This window comes from Sinocyclocheilus grahami, unplaced genomic scaffold (genome assembly GCF_001515645.1).
Source record: "Sinocyclocheilus grahami isolate Dianchi unplaced genomic scaffold, SAMN03320097.WGS_v1.1 scaffold703.1, whole genome shotgun sequence".
NCBI classification, from domain to species: Eukaryota; Metazoa; Chordata; class Actinopteri; order Cypriniformes; family Cyprinidae; genus Sinocyclocheilus; species Sinocyclocheilus grahami.
The window spans coordinates 424,282-450,384 of record NW_015505882.1 but is presented as its reverse complement, the minus strand read 5'-3'; the positions used below and the strand labels follow the sequence as shown (position 1 = coordinate 450,384).

The 26,103-nt window shown below is 37.3% G+C and overlaps 2 protein-coding genes across 4 annotated transcripts in view; both read left to right on the top strand.

Moving 5' to 3' along the window:
- The first annotated feature begins 3,402 nt into the window (after nucleotides 1-3,402).
- LOC107559852 (protein kinase C-binding protein 1-like) lies at nucleotides 3,403-20,240 on the top strand. Its single transcript, XM_016243863.1, has 18 exons — nucleotides 3,403-3,424; nucleotides 7,517-7,674; nucleotides 10,092-10,313; nucleotides 11,928-12,041; nucleotides 12,194-12,286; nucleotides 12,458-12,545; nucleotides 12,629-12,684; nucleotides 13,185-13,262; nucleotides 13,383-13,498; nucleotides 14,272-14,744; nucleotides 14,835-14,942; nucleotides 15,045-15,194; nucleotides 16,183-16,707; nucleotides 16,815-17,094; nucleotides 17,956-18,089; nucleotides 19,324-19,454; nucleotides 19,861-19,941; nucleotides 20,135-20,240. Exons 1-18 carry the CDS (start codon nucleotides 3,403-3,405, stop codon nucleotides 20,228-20,230), a joined length of 2,925 nt encoding a protein of 974 aa, XP_016099349.1. The 3' UTR covers nucleotides 20,231-20,240.
- Nucleotides 20,241-20,704: 464 nt separating this feature from the next.
- LOC107559863 (microtubule-associated protein RP/EB family member 1-like) overlaps nucleotides 20,705-26,103 on the top strand; it is a 12,265-nt gene continuing 6,866 nt past the window's right edge. For 2 of the 3 annotated variants that reach the window (XM_016243879.1, XM_016243877.1), the window contains exons 1-4: nucleotides 20,705-20,800; nucleotides 22,211-22,334; nucleotides 22,624-22,769; nucleotides 23,067-23,265. In XM_016243879.1, coding sequence (XP_016099365.1) covers nucleotides 20,726-20,800; nucleotides 22,211-22,334; nucleotides 22,624-22,769; nucleotides 23,067-23,265 — 544 coding nt within the window. In that variant the 5' untranslated portion in view covers nucleotides 20,705-20,725. Of the gene's footprint in view, nucleotides 20,801-21,046; nucleotides 21,080-22,210; nucleotides 22,335-22,623; nucleotides 22,770-23,066; nucleotides 23,266-26,103 lie in introns of those variants that run through there. The other variant, XM_016243878.1, reaches the window with a different exon arrangement.

The window sequence follows — 26,103 nt, the reverse complement described above, 5'->3', positions numbered from 1 at the left end:
TTTTGTGGTTCTCCATATCACGTGAAATGCCTTGCCCTTTTTTTAAAGAGAGAGAGAGAGAGAGAGACTGAAGGCGTGGATACATTTTTTTTATTAAATTTTTATGAATATATAAGTAGCATTTTATATGCACATTTACACAGCCACATACACAATTTAAAATGTAACTAAATTTAATAAATAAATAAATAATAGCAAATTATTAAATTAAATAGTAATAGTAAGACTTGCAGACCAGTGTTGTTTTAGCATTATTTATATACTTTATTAATATTTTGAATAAGCTTTTATTTTTTACATTTCTGTATTAGTCATTTTGTGATGTGCTTTTGTCCTTTTTTATTAGTATTTCTATACTAAGTTTTAGTATTAGTTTAGTGAGAGTACCAACTCTCAGTTTTAGTTTCGTTTTAGTAAATAAGAACTTTATTTATTTAAATTAGTTGCCAATGCAATATTTATAATTTTCAATTAATTAAAAAAAAAGTTTTTCTTATATTTATATTTCTTTTTTATATTTTATTTGTTTATATGTTTTATTTTTAGATATCAATTACTTAGTATTTATTTAATAAATTGTTTAGTAATTTCAGTCATTTGACTCGAACTTATTGATTTCATTCAGTAAAAAAAAATTTTCACCTTTTTATAAATGCGAAAAATTAAATGTTTAATAGTTTTAGTTAACAATAACACCACTGTTGCAGACAGATTTTCTCTTGATAAACTTTCACCTAGCAGGTATGGGAATTCATCGATGTGTTATTATTTCATATCTAAATCCTAATGGTGATTTCAGACGAAAGTCTATCTCCTGTCTCTCCAGTAGATATCAGTGTTGTGTAAATGTCACACAGCAGGTCGCACCGCTTGCGGCCTAGTGGAAGCTTTTGCTGTAAAGGCCTAAACACATTCCTACTAATACAATCACCTAAAAATGTAACAATGTCTTCATGCAGTAACAATTCAGAGAATTTTACTTGAACAGCATCAATATTGTTATGAATCTATGGCATCTGTCTTGCTCTTCTGCTTTGTGAATCCAGTCAAATATATTTTTCATGATATATGCTTTTTCTAGAAAACTGTTTTCATTAAATATAATAATAGTTTTTTTTAAGTGCTTCAGGTTTTATTGAGTGTAATCTGTTTTGTTACTTTGCTCATTGCGTAATGTCCAAGTGCATTTCATTTGGATTTGCACCGATTACTGATATAATCGTGGCATAGTACATTGTGTTTTTTCACATTTTAGGTTGAATATTATATCTGCTTTACATATTGCTCATGAATCAGTTGCAGTTCATGCACAGGAAGTTATGGTGGCTGCACTATTTTTGCCTAGGGCTCATTTTCACTAAAGGAGTGTCTCCTATTTCTCAACCGTGTGGGGGGAGGGATTAAACAAAGGCCCACGGCTCCACACGGACTTGAGATAAACAAAAGAATTTAAGTGCGAAATCCTACGAAATTTCCTCCACATCCACAGCTAACCGACATTTAGCTGCCAGTTCGCAGTGGCTCTGCGCAAGCAAGCAGGTTTTTTGAGCGAGTGAGGCCTAGTTCTCTCTCTCCCTCTCCTCTGTGCTCTTTCCCGCACTCACTGCTGATCCTGCCAGTGCCGAACAAAGATGATTACTCAGGAAGCGCTTCGGCCAATCAGACGAAGCCTTACATCCTGCTAGTGGGAGGGCAGCCAGTCACGGCCCTGCTCTGATCAGACAGGCCTGAGCTCTGAGTGTGGAGAGGAGAGCCCTCCCTTGTCTAAAGGCTGAGGCTGTCCTCCATGTTTTAGAAGCATTGACATTACACTGTTTCAGCCATGCATCCACAGAGGTAAGCCTGATGTTTTCTTACGTCTGTCCTTTCTTGTCATTGTACTATTTTCATCCACTGCTAACACTGTGAATTGCAGATTTGACTCTCCAGTGACTGGGGAGGCCTAGCAAAGGCCTGTCTCTCAGAAAAACAGGGCAGAGGAGGAAGGAGGTGGGGGAGAGGGCCAGAGAAGGGGGGTCAGGCTCTCCCTCTCACTCTCCTGAGCTTTGGCCCGTGTGCTGCTCGGTCACATGGTTACACGGCAGACGAAGTCAGCTATCACTCATTGCTGTAGTGACAAACAGCTCAGTGACAGTCATTTCTGTATATGTAGGGCCCTCTGTTGATCTGCCCTACGTAGGGGGTGGAGGATCAGGGGGGTGGGGTGTTCGGGTGATGCACTTTTGTAAGCTGATTGCCTGTCCCATCGTCTGTTTGTGTCTCAAGGCCCGCCATAGAAAATGGAGGCATCTGTTAGGGCCTTATTAGAGAGCTGAGAGCCCCAGCTGTGGTCATTTTACACAGGCGCAGGATAGGTAATTCAGGACGTGAGCTACCAATGAGGGGCGGAGAGTTGAATTCGAAACTTTTTTTTTTTTAAATATGTATTCCATTTTATGCAAATGTTTGTTTTATGTTTTCAGGTTATACTTTTAGTTTCAGGAGGGATGTTAGATGACATTCTAGTCCATTCTTCATTTAGTGGGCGGTAAAGCTATTTTTTGTGCTGTTTTTGAACACATCCTTAAGAAAATAAATGGGCATTTGCATGTTTGCTAGTATTTTTTACTGTCAGTCACATTGCAAGTATGAGTTTAAAAATAGTCTGAGACACCATTTTTTTCAAGCATTGATTACTCTTGAATAAGGATTTTATCTGATTCATACAAATCATGCAAAGACTTTATAATAAGGAAATGGGGAAATAATTTTTCCTAAGGCCAATAATCAGCATGCATACTCTACAATGTAATGCCTGCAGACAGCCACATGGCAAAAAAACATCGAGTTAATCAGAATTATGGTTGACTTTCATTTTCTTTGAGCAGGAATTGTTTCCATTGCTTTATTGCAAAGTTAGCATTAGCACAGCTAAAATAATGTGAAATTAAAAGGTTGAATTCAGTTCCTTTTTAAACTTAATGTAAAAACAAAACAGATTCCTGTCATAGACTAGCCTGTAGTGTAAAACAGCATTTTTAAAAAGATTATTTGGATGGCGTTTACATATTATTATTCATCTCCTTTAAGTGTCTTTAGAGATTTATGGTGAAGTTAACAATAAAATAGCACTGCCACACACACACACACACAGCTGCTCCCAAAGACAAAACAAGCGAGCACAAACCACACGGGACCAAAAGCCTCCTGCCGCATTCCCAACGGATCCTTGGCCTTTCTAATGATATTTATAGCTGCGTTTAAAAAAAACCCCATTCAATACATATCATATTTCACCTGTTTATCAACAACAAATGGCTTGTGAGTTAGTTGTTGTAATTATGAACAATTAATTTAATTACAATCACAATACAGTCGGCTAGACCTTTGTATATTGTTAGCCTAGCTACTCTTTATGAGAAAATGACTGGAGGGTTTTACGTCGGTAAGGTGCAGCTCATGTTTTGTGTGTTCCCAGGGAGATTATGCCACTGCGATTGGGATTCCTGTCAAGGAAACAACGTTATAAAGGATTGTGATGACTGGCTTTCTGCCATTTGGAGGAAATGACCAGTAGTGGTCTGACAAGGCTATTTTGCCTGCGTTATATCAGCAAAGAGCAACAAAAAAAGTAAAATCGTATCAACAACGACATCTGTGACAGGAAACAACTGTGTGCTTGTAAAGTCACTTCTTGCGCTTGAAATGATTCGTAAAGTCACCGTGAACCACAAAGCTGCTCTTTTTAACAGCTCAAGATTACAATCTGGAAGAAAGGTTTGCCTTGTCTGAAAGGCAAAACGTTTGTTTGCATGTTGATACTCAAGTGCATTACCGCTTCACTTGTTTTTCTCAGCTGTGGCTCTTGAGACTGACCTATATGCACGGGTTTCTCTGGTTCTCTCTGTTTACTGTAAGCTCCTGTGCCATGGACGTGCCAGAGCCCGTGTCTCTGGCCTAGAGGGAGGGGGAAGGGGAGCTCGAGCAGAGCGGTGGGGGAAGGGAGGCACTCTCATTTCCTGCGAAGAGAGAAAAAAAAGACCTCGGCTCACTCTCTGACCAGTTATCTCCACATTCACAGCTCTTCTCTTTATTTGGTCTGTTAGCGAGGACCTCTGATTGTCTCTCTTCTCAGATGGTTCTAGAAGATCCTGTTTTGGAGGCCGGTTTGCTTGCAGAGCGGTGGTTTTCTTTCTCTTCATTGGATCAGCTTCAGGACTTCCTGTTTCTTTGATTTCAGTGTAGAGATCTGGATTTTCAGCCACGCAATTGGCTTGACATTGTTTAACTTTTCTGAAGCGAGCAGGAAAAGAGAGGCCTGGTGGATGGGAGTTTTTGATGTGACGTGGCCCTAATGTGACATAACATCCATGCGGCTCCTTACGGCCTCGCATTAAAGTCAAAAATGGAGTGCCCTCAGGCCCTGGGCTACACGCTTAGATGTGCATTTCCCACCTCAGACATTGCATGTCTTATTTAAGTTTGCTGAAACGGATATTCTTTTTCCAGACTTATGTCATTATTGTCGTTTCTGACACATAATCACTGATTTTTCCGAACAACCTGGAATATTTTCTTGTGAGAAAGGTGAGTTTTATTCATCGCCATGGAGGATTATGTGCCATTTTGGATTTTTTGGTGGATTTCTTCCTTTATATTGTCCTCTTGAAGGATGTCTCTGAATATCTAAAAGTACATGATTTTTAATCGTCAAGCCGTGGCCCTGTCAATGAGAATTAGTTAAAAGACTAAGGCCTCATTGTGGCCTAATGATCAATCCTCTCAGTCGTGCTCGTCGTTCTCAACACTGGTCCTAATTCTGACCTCATGTAATGGAGAACCGTTGCCAGCTTCTAATCTTTTCTGGTCTTTTCTTTTGCACAAAGACTGGGATCAAGGCCTTGTCGTTATAGGATTTTGTTTGTGCCATTGGCCTTGTACCGCCTCTTCTCTTTCACCTGTCATTTACGAGTTTCTTTTTGGTACCCGCCATTTCTGTCCTGCCCTTGCGGTTGATTGATTGACCGTAGTGGGTTTCCTCTGTACGGGGTTAAATAAGGCCTCATTGTGGTCAGGATACGTGTGGTTGAGTGTTAAGTAGAGTAGTCACCTCTTTTTGTTGTTGTTAATTTCTTCAGCTCAGAAACTCGAGCAGAACAAATTTTTATAGAAATCTTTCTTAAAACTGTCACATTAATTGTGTAAGACTCAAAGTATTTTACGCAAATTTGTTTTGGGTAGTCTTGTCCACTGAATTATCACTGGATAGAAATACCATTTCACAAAACTGTTGGATATATTAAACGTCAAATTTGTTGTGTTGTGCAAATAATGTTTTTTCAGCAGCACATACTAAAGGCCTTCGCTTGCCAAGAGCAATGCAATGTGAAAATTTGAACTGCAAACGACCAAAATTTTCATCTGTCCGATTGTAGGTTGGGCTACCTACAATGAAAAATGGGACGAATAAAAATGTGCTGTCACTCGTTGCAGTCGTGGCTGGTTAAATGGCATTTATGCTGACAATGATTGACTCATTGGAGATCTTCAAATCTCTGAGCTGTTGGTTTCTAGTCGTTCCTAATATTCAAATGTATCATGTGGCGAATTGCTCCTATTGGTTGTCGCTATTTATTTGCGCAAACTGATTGCGACATCAGTGGTCTCTGATGCTAATGTCACCAGAAATCACCTGTTCACTGAAAATGGTTTTCTTCAAACTGCATCTTTTTAATAATGTTTTTGAACCTTTTATGATGCCCATGCACTGTTTTTGGCACAGAAAATTCACACTTTAGCGCTTCCCGGTTTTTGTTTTTTTTAGTGACTGGTCAGGGCACTGTGTGATAGTATGGGTTATTTTAAGGCCTGCATCTATTTTATTTTCTAAGCGAATGACATATTAATTAATGTGAAGGAATTTTTTTTTCACACATTGTGTGAAGGGTTTCAAAATAATGCAATGTTTTGTTTTAACATCTTTGTCCTTATTAGTCATATCATTTCTTTGGTTTTTACTAAATTACATAATGTAAAGCATACTAAGACTACCAAATTCACATCAAATGTGGCATGCAACCTAATTTTGTCTTTCATTATGCCGACTAGTTGTTGCTATCTGGTACTTCGTGTTAGTAGGTTAGTCAGACATTTGATACGACATCTTTTGTTTTAGTCTTGAAGATGTGCATAAAAGGCAACCCTTTTTGTGCATGTGGAGGTCGATGCTTTGAAAGGTCACAATCACAGGCCCAGCTGGGTGAGGTGTTGTATTAACCATGCCTTGCATAGTAAAGCAGCTGTGGTTCTTTCATCAGCGGTCCCTGATCTAGGATCAGCGGAGCAGGTGCTGACTGCGCAGAAGAGGAAAGCACCCAGTCCTCCACATTCCTCAAACGGACACTCACCCTCTGAAACGTCACCCAGTCCCACAAAGAAGAAGAAGAAACCGGGATTAATCAACAACAAAGACCAAGTATGTCCCCTCCTTGGCTTCTCTCTTTTGTTGAATTGTAATTGGTTTGAGCTGATAATTCCTGCTCAGATGAATTGAAAAACATTTGTAGTATCTAAAACAGACCTTTGGTTTGTAAGTCAAACTCTTGTCTCTTCCTGTGTCCATTTACATTTTTGTTGCATTTTTCTATTCAAACGGCCAATCGAAATAATCAGGATTGATTGTGGCTTGTAAATATGTGTGTGTTTGACTTTCATTTCCATTCAATGTGCAGTTTTTAATGATAAAACACTGGTCTCTGAAAGGGCCGAATGCTTTTACTGATTTGCATGAACAAAGTCGACCACTTGTGGGGATTTCTGTCCTGTAAGCTACGGGGTGTCCTCAAAAAAACATTTGGCCACTACAGGCATATTTAAAGGACATAGTTCAACCCAAAACATAATTGACTCCAACTCATGTCATTCCAAATATTATCTTCTTTAGTGGAACATGTTTTTGTCCATACAATGAAAGCCAATGGTGTCCAAACAACATATGGACAAAAAACACTGAGACTTTTCTTTCTGTTCCACATAAGAATTAATGTCATACAGGTTTGAAAAGAGACAAGGGTTAATGTTTAGTTTTTGGGGGAGCTTTCACTTTGATGAATTTATGTCATTGCATTAGATAGTAAAATTAATATTTAGTTGACATACTGTTATACATATTTTAATGATGTACTGTTTATGATGAAGGCAAAATGTATTTCTGGTTATCTAATATTTGTGTCATGAGCTGAAATGACTAAAAAGCGAGTCACGCTTTTAATCTGAACCACATCAAATGTGGCATGCAACCTAATTTTGTCTTTCATTATGCCGACTAGTTGTTGCTATCTGGTACTTCGTGTTAGTAGGTTAGTCAGACATTTGATACGACATCTTTTGTTTTAGTCTTGAAGATGTGCATAAAAGGCAACCCTTTTTGTGCATGTGGAGGTCGATGCTTTGAAAGGTCACAATCACAGGCCCAGCTGGGTGAGGTGTTGTATTAACCATGCCTTGCATAGTAAAGCAGCTGTGGTTCTTTCATCAGCGGTCCCTGATCTAGGATCAGCGGAGCAGGTGCTGACTGCGCAGAAGAGGAAAGCACCCAGTCCTCCACATTCCTCAAACGGACACTCACCCTCTGAAACGTCACCCAGTCCCACAAAGAAGAAGAAGAAACCGGGATTAATCAACAACAAAGACCAAGTATGTCCCCTCCTTGGCTTCTCTCTTTTGTTGAATTGTAATTGGTTTGAGCTGATAATTCCTGCTCAGATGAATTGAAAAACATTTGTAGTATCTAAAACAGACCTTTGGTTTGTAAGTTAAACTCTTGTCTCTTCCTGTGTCCATTTACATTTTTGTTGCATTTTTCTATTCAAACGGCCAATCGAAATAATCAGGATTGATTGTGGCTTGTAAATATGTGTGTGTTTGACTTTCATTTCCATTCAATGTGCAGTTTTTAATGATAAAACACTGGTCTCTGAAAGGGCCGAATGCTTTTACTGATTTGCATGAACAAAGTCGACCACTTGTGGGGATTTCTGTCCTGTAAGCTACGGGGTGTCCTCAAAAAAACATTTGGCCACTACAGGCATATTTAAAGGACATAGTTCAACCCAAAACATAATTGACTCCAACTCATGTCATTCCAAATATTATCTTCTTTAGTGGAACATGTTTTTGTCCATACAATGAAAGCCAATGGTGTCCAAACAACATATGGACAAAAAACACTGAGACTTTTCTTTCTGTTCCACATAAGAATTAATGTCATACAGGTTTGAAAAGAGACAAGGGTTAATGTTTAGTTTTTGGGGGAGCTTTCACTTTGATGAATTTATGTCATTACATTAGATAGTAAAATTAATATTTAGTTGACATACTGTTATACATATTTTAATGATGTACTGTTTATGATGAAGGCAAAATGTATTTCTGGTTATCTAATATTTGTGTAACATGTTCCACACCGTTCAGAGGTTTGGGGTTGATATTTGATACGATTTTTTTATGTTTTTGAAAGAAGTCTTTTATGCACAACAATGAAAGCCAATGGTGTCCAAACAACATATGGACAAAAAACACTGAGACTTTTCTTTCTGTTCCACATAAGAATTAATGTCATACAGGTTTGAAAAGAGACAAGGGTTAATGTTTAGTTTTTGGGGGAGCTTTCACTTTGATGAATTTATGTCATTACATTAGATAGTAAAATTAATATTTAGTTGACATACTGTTATACATATTTTAATGATGTACTGTTTATGATGAAGGCAAAATGTATTTCTGGTTATCTAATATTTGTGTAACATGTTCCACACCGTTCAGAGGTTTGGGGTTGATATTTGATAAGATTTTTTATGTTTTTGAAAGAAGTCTTTTATGCACGCCAAGGCTGCATTTATTTGATCAAAAATACAATAAAACTTTAATATTGTAAAGTATAATGACAACTGGTAACACTTTATTTTAAGGTGACTTTGTGACACGTTACATGTACTTATTATTGTAATAACAATTAATTATGCATAATTACATGCAAGTAACCCTAAGCCAAACCCTAATCCTAACCCTAACCATATAGTAAGTATATGTAATTAATTAATATCACTCAGTACTTAAATGTATAAATACACTGTAACAAGGACACCTTAAAATAAAGTGTAACCTTACAATTTAAAAAATGTAAGGTTTTAAAATGTTATTTATTCCTGTGATGTAAAGCTGAATTTTCAGCACCATTACTCCAGTCTTCAGTGTCACACGATCCTTCAGAAATTTGCTCAAGAAACATTATATAAAAGCATTCATTTATTTAAAAAAATCTTACTGACCTCAAACTTTTGAACGGTAGCGTATATACTTAATGTGATGAACTGCACCTGTGGTTACCAGCTGGTTAAATCCACTGCAAAAATAGCTTAAAGGGAAGTTAGTTCTGAGAAAAGCTGTTGCTTTTGTTACTAAACATTTGTTTGCAGCTGGCAAGTGTCCAAATGCTTCTTTTAGGGACCACTGTGTGCTCACTTTATTACAGATAAAGATCAAGTGCACTGATTTTATTGAATCTTGTGCTGTCGTTGTGGTGGTGTGTTGCAATGCATATGAACAATGTTTCATGAAAGATGCCAAATGTGGATTTGCTTATTGGTCTTATTTTAAAAAAAAATACTAAGCAAATTTATATTAATTGATTTCTTTTGATACCTTACAGGTATTGAAAACTAATTATTAGCTGTCAATTTTTGTGATTATGTTTAATATAGTTCCATTAAATTACAACTTGGTCTAAAGTATATTTTGCCACTCTCTCTTGATCCTGCTAATCTGTATTTGGCATCTGATAGTAATTTAAGATTTCGTTCAAATCCTGGCGAAACACACTTGATCTCAGACACCACGTGTTTCTTAGATTACACATGGGTCATGCAGTGTGTTTAGGAAAATTTGAAATGAAATCCTACAGTATCTTCCCAGTGTGCCGCTTTTGACCCAGTGGTCATGTGAGTGCTTACCTGTCCGTGCTTGATTTATTGCAGTGCCTTGCTACGTTTCCCCTGCGAGTGTTGTGGCTTGTGATTTGACCCCTTGCCCTGTCTCTCTTGCCTGCATTTCAGTGTGAGCTTAGACATGGTCCCTTTTACTATGTCAAGCAGCCCGCACTCACCACAGACCCTGTTGATGTTGTACCGCAGGACGGGCGGAATGACTTCTACTGCTGGGTGTGTCACCGCGAGGGCCAGGTGCTCTGCTGTGAGCTCTGCCCGCGCGTCTACCACGCCAAGTGCCTCAAACTGGCCGCAGAGCCTGAAGGCGACTGGTTCTGTCCAGAGTGTGAGGTACTGACTGTATATGTTGGCTGTTATGTCATGGGACTCTCCTTCTGGCACTTTAAATATGTTCAGAGCATGAAGCACTATATAGCGATAAGTACTGGCCATAATCAGTCATATGGAAATTTAAGATCTGTTCCAAAACCTAGTGAGCTGCCTACTTATTTTGAGGGGCAGGCACAGTTCTGATGTGAAGACTGTTTCAAAAACTAGGCAAAATTAACTTAAAGGGATAGTTCACCTAAAAATTTAAATTGTCATTTACTCATATTACATGTAATTGCAAAACTGTATATTCTTGTTAATGTTAACTAAATATATATATATATATATATATATATACTTTTTTTTTTTTAAATAAGTGGAAATATAAGTAAAAGCTATATAGAAATATAAAAAACAAGTGAAATTAAACAAGTGGAAAGTACTAAAGTTACTAAAGCTTAAATAAAAGCTATATAGAAATATATATATATTTTTTAAACTAATACAAATGGCAAAAGCATGTAACAAAATTTACTAAAAACTTAAACTAAAATGTATTTAATTATTAATTTAAAAAGTATTAATAAAAAAATTAAAATAAAAAAAATCCAAATATTAATAAGTACTATAAAAGTATGTAAATAAAACTAAAATAGCATTTTCTGACATGACTTTCTGCTGTGGAACATAAAAGATATTTTGAGAATTGTCTCGGTGATGATACAATGGAAGTCAACAGGCTTGAATGTTGTTTGATTCCCAACATTCTTCAAAATATCTTCTTTTGTGTTCCCGAAGGGTAAACTATCCCTTTAAAGATGCATTATTTTGGCCAAAATATCGCAGTATCTTTTGTGGAGAATCCCTGAATGTTTTTATCCAAAATAGCAGATGAGTCACAATAAATGTTGATTATAAATTAGCATTTCAATCAGTACTAAAAAGTGTTGATTAAAAGTCATTTACCAGTATAATTAAATTGACTGTTTTGACCAATATTTGAGTGTATTATATATTTTTATGCTTATCGTGTTATCACAAAACAGTATTGGGTTTTTAGCTTAGCGACGAGTGCTTTGAGTGAGCGCAATTTTTTTTATCTTCTTTTGAATTATAAGGTTCCATAACAATTAAGATGCTGTCTAGGCAGTAGACTCACTAGGTTTTGGAACACTAAGTATGACATACAGGTGCTTCAGCACTCCTTACTTAAGAGTTTTATGCTTTTGTTTGGACTAGAATGAACTAGACAATTTTGAAACTGGTTAAACAGGTTGAATTCGCTGTGTATAGGGTGTATTTGCTCTGACAACAATATATTTTGCTCACAATTTTTGCCAAATCTTGTCGTGTATCATTAAATCGGAAATTTGCTCACAAATCAATTTATTCTGGTACAATTCAGCTGAAAGTAGCATCAATGCATTTCTACATCCTTAATTCAGAGCAGATGTCATTCAGTTGTTCATTCTTACCAACAGTAGAAAGAATTTATTTTAATACATTTTATAACATCAAGTTAAATAGACAGTAACTGAATCAGCAGTTTGAGAATGTTTGAGAGCACATTAATGGTTATAAACTGTATGTATGTGATTTATGAATATAGTACAGTCATTTCACTCTCTGCTTCAGAAAATAACAGTGGCTGAATGCATAGAGACTCAGAGTAAAGCTATGACCATGCTGAACTTGGAACAGCTGTCCTACCTGCTGAAGTTCGCTTTGCAGAAAATGAAACAGCCAGGGGTGAGTCAGCCATGCCACATTAAATCCTCACAATTGATTTAATCACTCCATAGTTTCATTTTGATGGTCTCAGTTTTTATGTGATTACATTACATTGATACATTGATACATTGACCCTTGCGTTGTATCATTATGAATGATTTATCTTGCAGACCGAACCGTTTCAGAAGCCAGTGTCACTTGAACAGCACCCGGATTATGCCGAGTATATATTTCACCCCATGGACCTGTGCACTCTAGAGAAGGTAGATCAGGTTTTCTGCATTACAAGTGTCCAGGTACTTTATGTGTTCGTTTTGAAAAGTGTATCTACTGTTTTATCATTTAAAACCAATAAACATCTTTTTGTCTTTTTTTTTTTCTAAAGATAATAAATAAAAATAAAAACTGTAACAGAGAAATATGTGTGTTTGTAGAATATCAAGAAGAAAATGTACGGATGCACAGAAGCATTTTTGGCGGACATGAAATGGATTCTACACAACTGTATCATATATAATGGAGGTTGGTGCTGGTCTGTGAAATCAGTGCGCATGTATCATGACTCATATCTGTACATTCATGAAATTTCAATGGGTCTATTTCAGGAAACCATAAGCTAACAGCAACTGCTAAAGTTATTGTCAAGATCTGTGAACATGAAGTGAGTACTGTAATATCCTTACAATACATTGCATGCAATACGTGTTATATATATAAACCAAATACTTCCATTCAGAAGTTTGTTTCTTAATGGTGAAAGATGTCTCTTATGCTCAGAAATGCTCCATTTATTTTGATCAAAAATATAGTAAAACCAGAGATATTAGTTTTATTTGGCAAAGCTGAATTTTCAGCATCATTACTCCAGTCTTCAGTGTCACATGATCCTTCAGAAATCATTCTAATATGCTGATTTGCTGCTCAAGAAACATTTCTTATTATTATTATCAATGTTGAAAACAGTTGTGCTGCTTAGTATTTTTGTGAAAACCATGATCCATTTTTTTCAGGATTCTTTCATGAATAGAAAGTTCAAAATAAGCACATTTATTTGGGGGGGAAAAACATTATAGATGTAATTACTGTCAGTTTTGATCAAATGAATGCATCCATCCAAGGTGGTCTAAGGAAAGAATTACAGTTTCTATAAATCATCCACAGATGAATGAAATTGAGGTTTGTCCAGAGTGCTACCTGTCCGCCTGTCAGAAGAGGGACAATTGGTTCTGTGAACCTTGTGTAAGAGGATGGCCATTTTTAATCTTATATTAGTAATTATGTTTTTAAAAAATCATCTAGTTAAATATCTGGGCGGTATTTAATCGGTGGCTAATGGTCATGTTTGTTGCTTTCATGCAGTCTCAGCCTCATCCTTTGGTGTGGGCCAAACTGAAAGGTTTTCCCTTCTGGCCCGCTAAAGCCTTGAGGGACAAGGAAGGTCAGGTGGATGCACGGTTCTTTGGCCAGCATGACCGGTGAGACTGTTAATCTTAAACATAAACAATATATTGAATATTTACAAAATATAAAAATATATGAAAAATACTAAGATCCAGCCAATCAGATATTGAACTTAATTTGCTTAGTTTTAATAGCATCTGTGATTTAAACGTAGTAGCAAATACATTTGGGAAGTTTGTTTCATTTTAGTGGATTAGTTCTTTCCAATTCAAATTTTTCAATTTGGCTACAATTGCTACAATGTGTTTAGTTATGTAAGTCTGCATAGTTTTATGTTTTAAAAATGGGTTAATAGTACTGTGTTATTGTATTGGTAAAAATGAAAAACAAATAAATAATTGATTCATTTTAGACAAAATTTTCAGGGAAAATGCATAAATCTCAAGAATATTATCAAAAAAATGCTTTAAAAAAACAATTGCTACAATGTGTTTAGTTATGTAAGTCTGCATAGTTTTACGTTTTAAAAATGGGTTAATAGTACTGTGTTATTGTATTGGTAAAAATGAAAAACAAATAAATAATTGATTCATTTTAGACAAAATTTTCAGGGAAAATGCATAAATCTCAAGAATATTATCAAAAAAATGCTTTAAAAAATTCTAAATTAAGTATTTTGTTCATCATCTATATCTATATGTGCATTCCAATTTAATAAATCCTAATGGTTATTGTATCAAGGACTTGTTATATTTACAACAATATCAATATTATCATGGAGTTTTTCTGCCATACACAATTTTTTCTATATACTAAAATATGTACTTCACCCTCATTTGCCTCTCAGAGCCTGGGTGCCCATAAACAACTGTTACCTCATGTCTAAGGAGATCCCCTTCTCTGTGAAGAAGACCAAAAGCATCTTCAACAGCGCCATGCAAGAAATGGAGGTCTACGTGGAAAACGTGCGCAAGAAATACGGCGTGTTCAACTACGCCCCGTTCCGGACACCTTTCACACCCAACAACCAGTTCCAAATGCTGCAGGACCCTAATAACCCTAAAAAAGGCACGGTGAAGCCTGAGAAACCGGACAAAGTCAAGTTCAGCTTCGATATGACCGCATCCCCCAAGATGCTCTTGAGTAAGACAGTGATGTCAGGAGGGCCGGGGCGGCGGATCTCTGTGATGGACGTACCCAGATCGCCAATGAGCACCAACTCCTCAGTCCACACGGGGTCCGACCTCGAGCAGGACGAAAGAGGGGCGAGAGTGTCATCGAGTCACTATAGCGGCGGGGAAGACTCAATGGATTATACAGGTGATTCATTCCATTTAATGCCTTAAAATGGCTAGTGTTTTATTTTATGATTAATAGTGGATGATTAAAGTTTTTAAGTTTTGCCCACAGCATCCCCTGCATCTCTAAAGACAAGCAACAGCCCCAAGCCTCTCCTACCCACGCCAGTTAAACAGGAAAGGAGTTCAGGCACGGGAGGCATCCTCAACCTCAATTTGGGTGAGTCTCAAATCAACCAGAGGCCCACAGAAATGACCACTGCACTCTGATCCTTTATTTCTCCATTTATGCTGAATATTTGTGTTGGATGTGATCCCTCAGATCGCATTAAAGCTGAAATGGACCTGAAGGAGTTGAGTGAAACTGTACAGCAACAGCAGCAGCAGCAAGGGACGTCGGTTCTCCTCGCCTCTCCTAAAAAACCTACTAGGAGTTTGGATAAAACTATAGAGAGCTGCAAGGCTCAGCTGGGTAATGAACATGTGAACACACACAAATGATGATTAACAATAGACCTCAAACAATGGCCGTCCACTTTTTGGCAACTTTGGTTGTGAATAATCATTGGTAAGTGAATATCATAAAGTTCATATATCATAAAGAGCCTTGAACCAAACCAACCTGCTTTAAGATGAATCACAAAATGACAGTATTTGATTTCAAGCAGCAAAAATATGAATACTGTATTTACTACAAGGTTTGCGGCATTCGGAATTGAATTGAGAATGTGTTTTCAATTCCAATTCAGTTCCTCAATTTGAGGTAGCAAAAAGAGCTAGAATTGAAATTTAAATATAAAGATGTAGAATTAAAATTAATTTAACTTCAAATGAATCCTATAGAATAAGTGTAATATTAACAAGAAAAGGAAAGCTTTTGAATGTTTGCTTAATAGCATTGCTTGAAAGTTCAAAAGAAACTAGATGTTTTTACAGGCCTAACAGACAGATGGACAAACTGATTTATAGATCAGGGTAGAAGAAATATTAATTTCCCAGAATGCCATTAACTGCCCTTGAGTTTCTTTAATTTGTAGTTCAGTAAGTTCCTCTTCCTGTCATTCCAATTCAACTTCCTGTTGGTTGTGAACAACTCTACTACTAGCTACTATTAGCTAAAGTTATGTAGGTAACCTGCAAATTTTGCCTAGATTTTTATTTCACTTATTGGTGATTGGTGGATCTTGCTTGAAGAATTGTACTTGATGTATTACTAGTAATCTTGCACTTCACAGGCAATGGAACACTGTCGATTCTAATAATATTTTACAATATTACTGCCTTTTTGATCAAATAAATGTAGGCTAGGTGAGCATGAGACTTCTTTCAAAAATTTTGAAAAACCTTAGACTTTTGAATGGTGTTGTATGTCTGAAACCCTGCTTTTGAGCTCCTTTATGTACCCAGATATGCAGCCTGTACATTTTAGAACAGAAAATGAATTTGTTTTCTATCCACAGGAATCAATGAGATCTCAGATAATGTGTTCCACGGTGTTGAGCACAGTGACTCAGACGACTCTGACAAATCTGACTCCAGCGACAGTGAATACATGTCTGAGGACGAACAGAAGCCCAAGAACACTAACCACAACAACAGTGCCCACAAAGACTCCAAAAAGAGAGCCAGACCCCCATCCGCTCAAGCACAAGAACAAGACGCTGTCCCATCAACAGCTGGAGGAACACCAGGTGGAGACAAGAAATCCTCAGATCCCCAGACCAAAGAGAAGTTAAGCAGTGGCGTGGAGAAAGACTCTCAGGAGAAGAGCAAACCCCTGCAGCAGACCCAGAAGGAGAGGTCACAGTCGGGGCAGGACGCTCGGCCTGCTGGATCAGAGCTGGATTTAGACTCTGACTCCGAGCGGGAGCTGGTGATAGACCTCGGTGAAGAACCAGGTGGGAGGGAAAAGAAGAAAGCCAAGCGAGATACCCCATCAGCCCCCATCTCCACAACTAAAGATCAGACAAGCATTAAAACAGATGGTAGGTACCAAACAGTTTGGATTTTGTTTCTGTAAATGCATTGTTTTAGAATTTCTACTCTGAATCTTACATTTTTTTGTCTACATTGTGTTCTTCCTTTTGTTTAGGTAAAACGTCTGCATCTACCAGCACATCAGCTTCTTCTTCTACAGATAACACTTCATCTTCCATCAATCCTGGTCCAAAAGATGCAGCCGAATCAGCCATCAAGCCACCAGCCACCGTCACAACTGCATCTACCACTCAAGCCACCTCCACCTCGGCTGTTCAACCCATGTCTGCTGTCCCTGTTGCTTCCAATGTGGGGAAAAAACAGCGCCCTCTGCTGCCCAAGGAGAACACACAGCCGGCCCAGCGGCCTGCAACATTGAACCCGGCTGGCGGTAAATTCCAGACATCATCTCAGAAGGTGCAGAGACAGCAACAACAACAAGGTGAGACGGCTCCTCAGAGCCAAGCACAGCCCCAGACCTCAGCCAACAACTCCAGCACACGCTACCAGACCAGACAGTCCGTCAAAGGTAAATACATGACCGATTCTCAGTGCAGAATAATTGAAAAAAAAAAAAAAATTTTATTTTATGGGAATTCAACTTTTATGTTTTTTTAAATATATGACCCTGGACCACAAAACCAGTCTTAAGTCGCTGGGATATATTTGTAGCAATAGCCAAAACTATCGATTTTTCTTTTATGCCAAAAATCATTAGGATTTTATTAAGTAAAGATTATGTTCCATGAAGATATTTTGTAAATTTCCTAGCGTAAATATATCAAAAGTTAATTTTTGATTAGTAATATGCATTGCTAAGGACTTCATTTGGGCAACTTTAAAGGAGATTTTCTCAGTATTTAGATTTTTTTTTTTTTGCACCCTCAGATTCCAGATTTTCAAATAGTTGTATCTCGGCCAAATATTGTCATATCCTAACAAACCACACATCAATGGAAAGCTTATTTATTCAGCTTTCTTGTGATATATAAATCCCATTTTTAAAAAATTTACCCTTATGACTGGTTTTGTAGTCCAGGGTCTCAATAGTTTTGGAATTTAAAAAAAAATTATTCTGATCTAGACAAAAAATATTTTTTAAAAACCTGCCCTGAAATAATCTATATAAATATAAATCTATTTTAAGATATAAAATGAAAATAAAAAAATTAAAATTGTCTTGGATTGTTGTTGTAATCTAAGTGTGGCACACAGCCGGCCCAGCGGCCTGCAACATTGAACCCGGCTGGCGGTAAATTCCAGACATCATCTCAGAAGGTGCAGAGACAGCAACAACAACAAGGTGAGACGGCTCCTCAGAGCCAAGCACAGCCCCAGACCTCAGCCAACAACTCCAGCACACGCTACCAGACCAGACAGTCCGTCAAAGGTAAATACATGACCGATTCTCAGTGCAGAATAATTGAAAAAAAAAAAAAAATTTTATTTTATGGGAATTCAACTTTTATGTTTTTTTAAATATATGACCCTGGACCACAAAACCAGTCTTAAGTCGCTGGGATATATTTGTAGCAATAGCCAAAACTATCGATTTTTCTTTTATGCCAAAAATCATTAGGATTTTATTAAGTAAAGATTATGTTCCATGAAGATATTTTGTAAATTTCCTAGCGTAAATATATCAAAAGTTAATTTTTGATTAGTAATATGCATTGCTAAGGACTTCATTTGGGCAACTTTAAAGGAGATTTTCTCAGTATTTAGATTTTTTTTTTTTTGCACCCTCAGATTCCAGATTTTCAAATAGTTGTATCTCGGCCAAATATTGTCATATCCTAACAAACCACACATCAATGGAAAGCTTATTTATTCAGCTTTCTTGTGATATATAAATCCCATTTTTAAAAAATTGACCCTTATGACTGGTTTTGTGGTCCAGGGTCTCAATAGTTTTGGAATTTTAAAAAAAATTATTCTGATCTAGACAAAAAATATTTTTTAAAAACCTGCCCTGAAATAATCTATATAAATATAAATCTATTTTAAGATATAAAATGAAAATAAAAAAATAAAAATTGTCTTGGATTGTTGTTGTAATCTAGGTGTGGATATGTAAATATATCTGTTTTTTATTTAATGACTATAATTTGTATAATACTTTTTAGATGAATAATCTGTTTAATTAGAATTTTAAAAATCAGATATAAAAATGTATATCTAAAACAAATAGATTTTTGCTATAATATACTACCCAGAATGCTTTGCTCTACAGAACTGACAAAAACATTGAGATCCCTAGGGCGACTGGATGCTAGTGTCAGCACACCATATAAAATAAATCACATACATTTATTTGCACGCCATGGCTCATCATCTGTCCATCCTTGTGAGGCTGATGACAGTTTTAAAGCTCAAACTAATACACTCTTTTATGGAAAAAATAAGTGCTTTCACACACACACACACACACACACAAAAAGAGTTTCACATTACAGCTTCATATTCATCCAAAAGCGACTTCTACTTCTACAAAAAAAAAAAATACAAAACTAAAGGATGAGACAAATGTATTTTCTATGGTGATTAACATTATGCAGCTCAATTTATATTGAGCCCATAACGTTGTTTCAAGGTGGCATTAATGCTTTCTGTTGTTTCACCAGCTGTTCAACACAAAGACACCTCACCTGTTAACATGGGTTCTGGTGCGTCCACCTCCAGTCCGGCTGGAGACTTCCTCACCCCTCCGGCCTCTGCTGATGTTGCCGCTGACATCGCCAAGTACACCACTAAGGTGAGTCAGATATTCACTCACTTCTGATGTAAATATTGTTCAATCAAACTATTCAGTTAAATAAGCACATTAGTACAATGAACACCTCCAAAAAGCAATAGAGCATTTTTTAAATCTGAATTTTTTAAGTAGTATGTTTTCAAATGCAAAGCCTTGATTGCAGGCCACAGCTACAGCTGCAAATTTATAAGACCTTAAGAAAATTGTTTTTAAAAGTAAAACCATATAGATGTAGTTCTAGTATGTAAATTCATTATATGGAATGAATTATGATGGTTTGTGGATATTTAACTGAATTGATCCTTGATTAATTCTACTGTTGAATTACTAGTACTTCAATTTTGCCTAAATAATTTTAAAATCGATGATGAATTTGACTGTTGTCTGTTTCCCATCATAATGGCAGATGATGGATGTGATTAAGGGAACAATGACAGAGATATACAATGACCTCTCTAAGAGCACGACGGGGAACACCATTGCAGAGGTTTCTGCTTTTATGTCACTTCTGCTTGATTTTATTCCACCATTCACACTCTTAATATGTATTTTATATATATAAAAAAATTTAATTTATAGGTTGTACACTTATGGGTTGCAGGTTGACAGATTTAATTTCTATAATGGCAATACTTGGTTATGGTTCTCTTGGGTGACATTCTCTGTGGATTTTGTTGCAGATCCGGCGCTTGCGGATTGAGATTGAGAAACTCCAGTGGTTGCATCAGCAGGAGCTGTCAGAGATGAAACATAACCTTGGTAACTCTCCTTTATGACTTACAATAGCACTGCAAACTGCATTATGGGAGTTTTGTGATAGCCAATGCTTTCGTTAGATAACATTTACAGAGAATAGATCACTAAACTCCTTTCCTACAAGTTCTGGATGAGCAAGCCAGAGCTTCAACCACTAATATAAAAAATGGCTGCCCACTGCTCCGGGTGTGTGTTCACATTGTGTGTGTGTGCACTTTGGATGGGATAAATGTAGAGCACTAATTCCGAGTATGGGTCACCATACTTGGCCACATGTCACGTCACTTAAGTTATGCTTCTATAAGGATATATAAGGATCTATCTTTCTACATCAAATTTAATTTAATAATTATTTATTATTAAAAAAAAATAATAATTTAGCTTGCATCAATAAACTCTTATTTTAGCATAAATACAATTCCGTCAATATATTACCAAATAAAAGCAATGAGACGCAAAGACTCTTATTTTGTCAAGTATTTTGCCACAATATTTTCCCTACGTCTCTGTACGTGATGACGCAACACGCAAGTCGCCCAAAGAACAAACCGACGCATGATCTGAGAGAAAGAGACGCCGGCGAACAAGAGGTAAAGCTCGGCTGAGAAACCTCAGATACCGTTAGATATTCGTCCGTTGCTTTTATCTGTACATTAATGACACGGAGAGATAGCTTATGTCGTGACAACGTCGTTAAAGCGTTATATACCCATCGTGAATGGTTTTCATTTGAACGAGTGCGCTGAAATGAACGGTTAGCCCCGGCCGCTAAAGGAAGCTGCTGCTGCTGCTGTTGTATGGGACAAAGAATTAGCTGGGCTTGTCTTGTATTTCGTTCAGTACTCTGGTCTATGAGGCCGGTGTTTGAGGTTTGAATAAATACGTATATTAATTTTAGCCTCCTTGTTGAAATAAGTATCCGTAGCTCGTCTGTTATCAGGGTTATAGAGGGGAAGGCGAGGCCTGATGCAGATCATGAGCAGCTGAGGCGGTGTGTGCCTGGAGGGCTGTGTCTCAAAGCCCTGCGAGCTGCCTAAAAAGAAAGCATTTTGGCCGTCAAATGCGCATTATAATCAAATTAAAATGACTTCGAATAGAATGCTGTCTAGGTAGGGCAGCTTATTAGGTTTTAGGGCACAGACAAAGTGACTGACATTACTGCTGTCAATTTCTCAACATTTGCTTAGCTGTCTGGAGACTCTGGCTGGCTTAATGCCATTACGATACATTACAAATCCGTTTTTCTTCATAGTGTACATCACACAATGTGGGTTCACCCAGAGGCACATCTTCATAGTGCTCATTCTGTTGGATGTCAATGCTTTTGGTGACTAGAAAGACTATTTATTTCTTAAAAGCAAGAACATTGTGTTTGGTTTATGTATATTATATTTATGTGGTTGGTTTTGTGATCCGCCTATACAAAACCAACCACATAAACATTATATACACAAACCAAACACAATGTTCAAAGAGGAAATCTGAGATTTATCATCCGTGGTACACTCCCTTAAGCGTGTGGGTTCACCCAGAGGCACATCTTCATAGTGCTCATTCTGTTGGATGTCAATGCTTTTGGTGACTAGAAAGACTATTTATTTCTTAAAAGCAAGAACATTGTGTTTGGTTTATGTATATTATATTTATGTGGTTGGTTTTGTGATCCGCCTATACAAAACCAACCACATAAACATAATATACATAAACCAAACACAATGTTCAAAGAGGAAATCTGAGATTTATCATCCGTGGTACACTCCCTTAAGAATCACCCATGTGGTCAAATTCGTTCATTGCAGTGTTTGTGTTTCTTTATACTCTGTCAAGGTTAATGTATGATAATTGAGCATGCTTTATAGTAAAATTGAGATTTTGACAGAATAAGTCTAAATATTACGTTCATCAGTATTAACTAATAATTAAGTAATTATTAATTTTCAGTCTACGTCAGCACATGGTTACTCATCACGCTGTCTCATTTATCTCTTGCTTCATTCTAGGACATGGCTGTGAACGTACATTCCACTTCAGTGACTAGCGACAATCTGAGTCGCCATGATATGCTCGCGTGGATCAACGAGTCTCTACAGATGAACTTTACCAAGATCGAGCTTTTATGTTCAGGTGAGTTGTAATGTATGCTGCTTTGTAGTATAAAGTGCAACATTTGGGCTCTGGATGTAAAAAGTCCATTTTTTTCATAAGGAAATTTAAGGAAATAGCTGGTTGGCTTGGTTTATGGCTTATATCGCTTTAAAGACTTTTTTTCAAACCCTGTAAGAAAATGAATGGAAAAAGTATTTCTGGAACCAACGCTTCTAACGGTGTGCACTAATGCACTTTATAATAATGGATATGTTTTGGAGTAATGGAAGAATTTTATCAACAGTTTTTAATCTGATTTTCTTGACAGGTGCAGCCTACTGCCAGTTCATGGACATGCTGTTTCCAGGCTGCATACCTTTGAAGAAAGTTAAATTTGGTGCTAAGTTAGAGCATGAATACCTTCACAATTTTAAGATATTGCAGGCCGCCTTCAAAAGGATGGGCGTTGACAAAGTGAGTTGCTTAATTTTTTTTTCCTCTAGCTTATCTGCACACGTAGTGTTTGTCTGGTCAAGTTGAGCAAAACAAGAGTTTTGAGAGACTCTTTAGAGATTTAGCAACAAGCCACTTAGGTTAATCAATTTCCATTTTATCACTAAATTTATATTCACTAGAGTATGATTTCATTATTGGAGTTTGGATCCAATTATACCTTGTAGACAATTTAGTTTTTTGTTCTTTGATTTCACTACTAAAACAATGACCCTAATAAATCCATTAAATAATATTTGAATGTGCTTTCCCCTTCAGATTATCCCGGTTGACAAGTTGGTGAAGGGCAAATTTCAAGACAATTTTGAATTTGTTCAGTGGTTTAAGAAGTTCTTTGATGCCAACTATGACGGAAAAGACTATGACCCAGTGGAAGCGCGACAGGGCCAGGACACCATGCCTCCCCCCAACCCCTCCATGTCTGCCCTCAGCAAGCCCAAAAAGATCATGAATGCAGGTTGGTTACATTTCACCGATTGTTTGCACCTTGTAGTTTGATCTCAGCATTTAGGATTAAACATATATTTTTATGTTTTATACATCTGCCCAAAACGCATTCAAAAGTTTGGGGTCAGTAATATAGATGTTTGTTTGGTTTGTTTTTTTTAAAGAAATTAAAGGGATAGTTCTCCCGAAAATGAAAATTTGCTCTTAATTTGCTCACCCAAGATGTAGATGATTATTTTTTTCTTCAAGAGAACAGTGAAGAAGACTTTTAGCTGAAACCGTAGTCCTTGGTGATTTATTAGATGCAAGTCAATGGCTACTGTCACTTTGAAATTCAAAAAAAGTATATCAGGCAGCACAGAACAATCAGTCTGTGCAAGAAACCCAACATTATTTACAACATTTTTACCTGTAATTCATAGCCCCAGGCAAGCGGTCCTGAGCGTGTTCACCAGAGTCTGGAGAATGAGCTTCCTGTAGCATAATGATACAGTGGGGCAAATAAGTATTTGATACAATAGAAAAATAGAACTTAATATTTGGTACAGAAACCTTTGTTTACAATTACAGAGGTCAGACGCTTCCTGTAGTTCTTGACCAGGTTTGCACACACTGCAGCAGGGATTTTGGCCCACTCCTCCATACAGGTGTTCTCCAGATCTTTCAGGTTTTGGGGCTGTCGCTGGGCAACATGGAGTTTCAGCTCCCTCCATAGATTTTCTATTGGGTTCAGGTCTGGAGACTGGCTAGGCCACTCCAGGACCTTGAAATGCTTCTTACGGAGCCGCTCCTTAGTTGCCCTGGCTGTGTGTTTGGGGTCATTGTCATGCTGGAAGACCCAGCCACGACCCATCTTCAATGCTCTTACTGAGGGAAGGAGGTTGTTGCCCAAAATCTCGCAATACATGGCCCCATCCATCCTCCCCTCAATACGGTGCAGTCGTCCTGTCCCCTTTGCAGAAAAGCACCCCCAAAGCATGATGTTTCCACCCCCATGCTTCACGGTTGGGATGGTGTTCTTGGGATTATACTCATTCTTCTTCTTCCTCCAAACACGTCGAGTGGAGTTTATACCAAAAACGTCTATTTTGGTCTCCTCTGACCACATGACCTTCTCCCATGCCTCCTCTGGATCATCCAGATGGTCTTTGGCAAACTTCAGACGGGCCTGGACATGTGCTTGTTTGAGCAGGGGGACCTTGCCCACGCTGCAGGATTCTAATCCACGACGGTGTAGTGTGTTACTAATGGTAACCGTTGAGACTGTGGTCCCAGCTCTCTTCAGGTCATTGACCAGGTCCTCCCGTGTAGTTCTAGGCTGATCCCTCACCTTTCTCAGGATCATTGATACTCCACGAGGCGAGATCTTGCATGGAGCCCCAGTCCGAGGGAGATTGACAGTCATCTTGAATTTCTTCCATTTTCTAATAATTGCGCCAACAATTGTTGCCTTCTCACCAAGCTGTTTGCCTATTTTCCTGTAGCCCATCCCAGCCTTGTGCAGGTCTACAATTTTGTCCCTGGTGTCCTTAGACAGCTCTTTGGTCTTGCCCATAGTGGAGAGGTTGGAGTCTGATTGATTGAGTGTGTGGACCGGTGTCTTTTATACAGGTAACAAGTTCAAACAGGTGCAATTAATACAGGTAATGAGTGGAGGATAGGAGGGCTTCTTAAAGACAAACTAACAGGTCTGTGAGAGCTAGAATTCTTGCTGGTTGGTAGGTGATCAAATACTTATTTCATGCAATAAAATGGAAATTAATTATTTAAAAATCATACAATGTGATTTTCTGGATTATTTTTTTTTGATTCTGTCTCTGACAGTTGAGGTGTACCTACGATGAAAATTACAGATCTCTCCAGTCTTTGTAAGTGGGAAAACTTGAAAAATCAGCAGTGTATCAAATACTTATTTGCCCCACTGTATATGTGCAGGAGCAAACTCAAAAGTCAGCTGACGCTGTGTTTATTTAGAACAGAGAGCATACCTGTGTTGTATTGTTTATCATAATGGTACTTGTGCTTATCCCTAAAAATCCCTTAAAAATCTTACTGACCCCAAAATCTTGAACGATAGTGTATTTTCTATTTTATTTTCCCATTTTATTGATATCCAGTAGGGCTGGGTTTTGACACAAATTTCACGATTCGATTCTCATTCACAAGCTTTCGATTTGATTACCGATTCGATTCGATGCAATATCGATTATTTTGGATATATCAGGTACAGTACATGCCAAATTTTCTCAAGGAAAAAAAAATCTCTCAACTAATGCTGTAAATTATACATGAGAGTCAGTTGGTACTTGGGCTGCACAATAAATTGCATGCGACTACACAGAGCCGTTGTTCACTGACGAGCAGCACAAAAAAATCATGCGAATATGAACGTGGTTTTGCGCAGCTCGTCAGTGAACAACGTCTCTGTGTAGTTACTGCTGCTCAATGTGAAAACCCGCAGGTGATGGAGATTTACCGCTGATTACAGAACCGGCTTTCTGACAAGATGCGTGTTAAATATCGCATGCGATTTATCGTGCAGCCCTAGTTGGTACTACATTACTATAATATTGAAGGTTAAAATTGACTGATTTGTTAAAATTACACTTAATGAAGTTTTAAAAATAATAACGTTACAATTACATACCGGTAATAATATTTCTACTTCAATTCGTTTTTTTATATAAAACTAATGGTGGCTGTCATAAAAACTTGATGGATTTATTCAAACATAAATTAAACATTGAAGAACAGTAGAATTTATAATGAATATGTTATATGGTGCATATATTTAGCAAAATGCCCCTCTCTACAGTTTATTTTTCTATCTGACTAATAAGTTTATGGT

Coding starts and splice junctions, on each gene's coding strand:
- LOC107559852 (XM_016243863.1), top strand. CDS start 3,403: ATGACTGGAGGGTTTTACGTCG. Junction 13,263..13,382: donor ATTGGTTCTGTGAACCTTGT/GTAAGAGGATGG, acceptor GCTTTCATGCAG/TCTCAGCCTCATCCTTTGGT. Junction 16,708..16,814: donor GACAAGCATTAAAACAGATG/GTAGGTACCAAA, acceptor CCTTTTGTTTAG/GTAAAACGTCTGCATCTACC.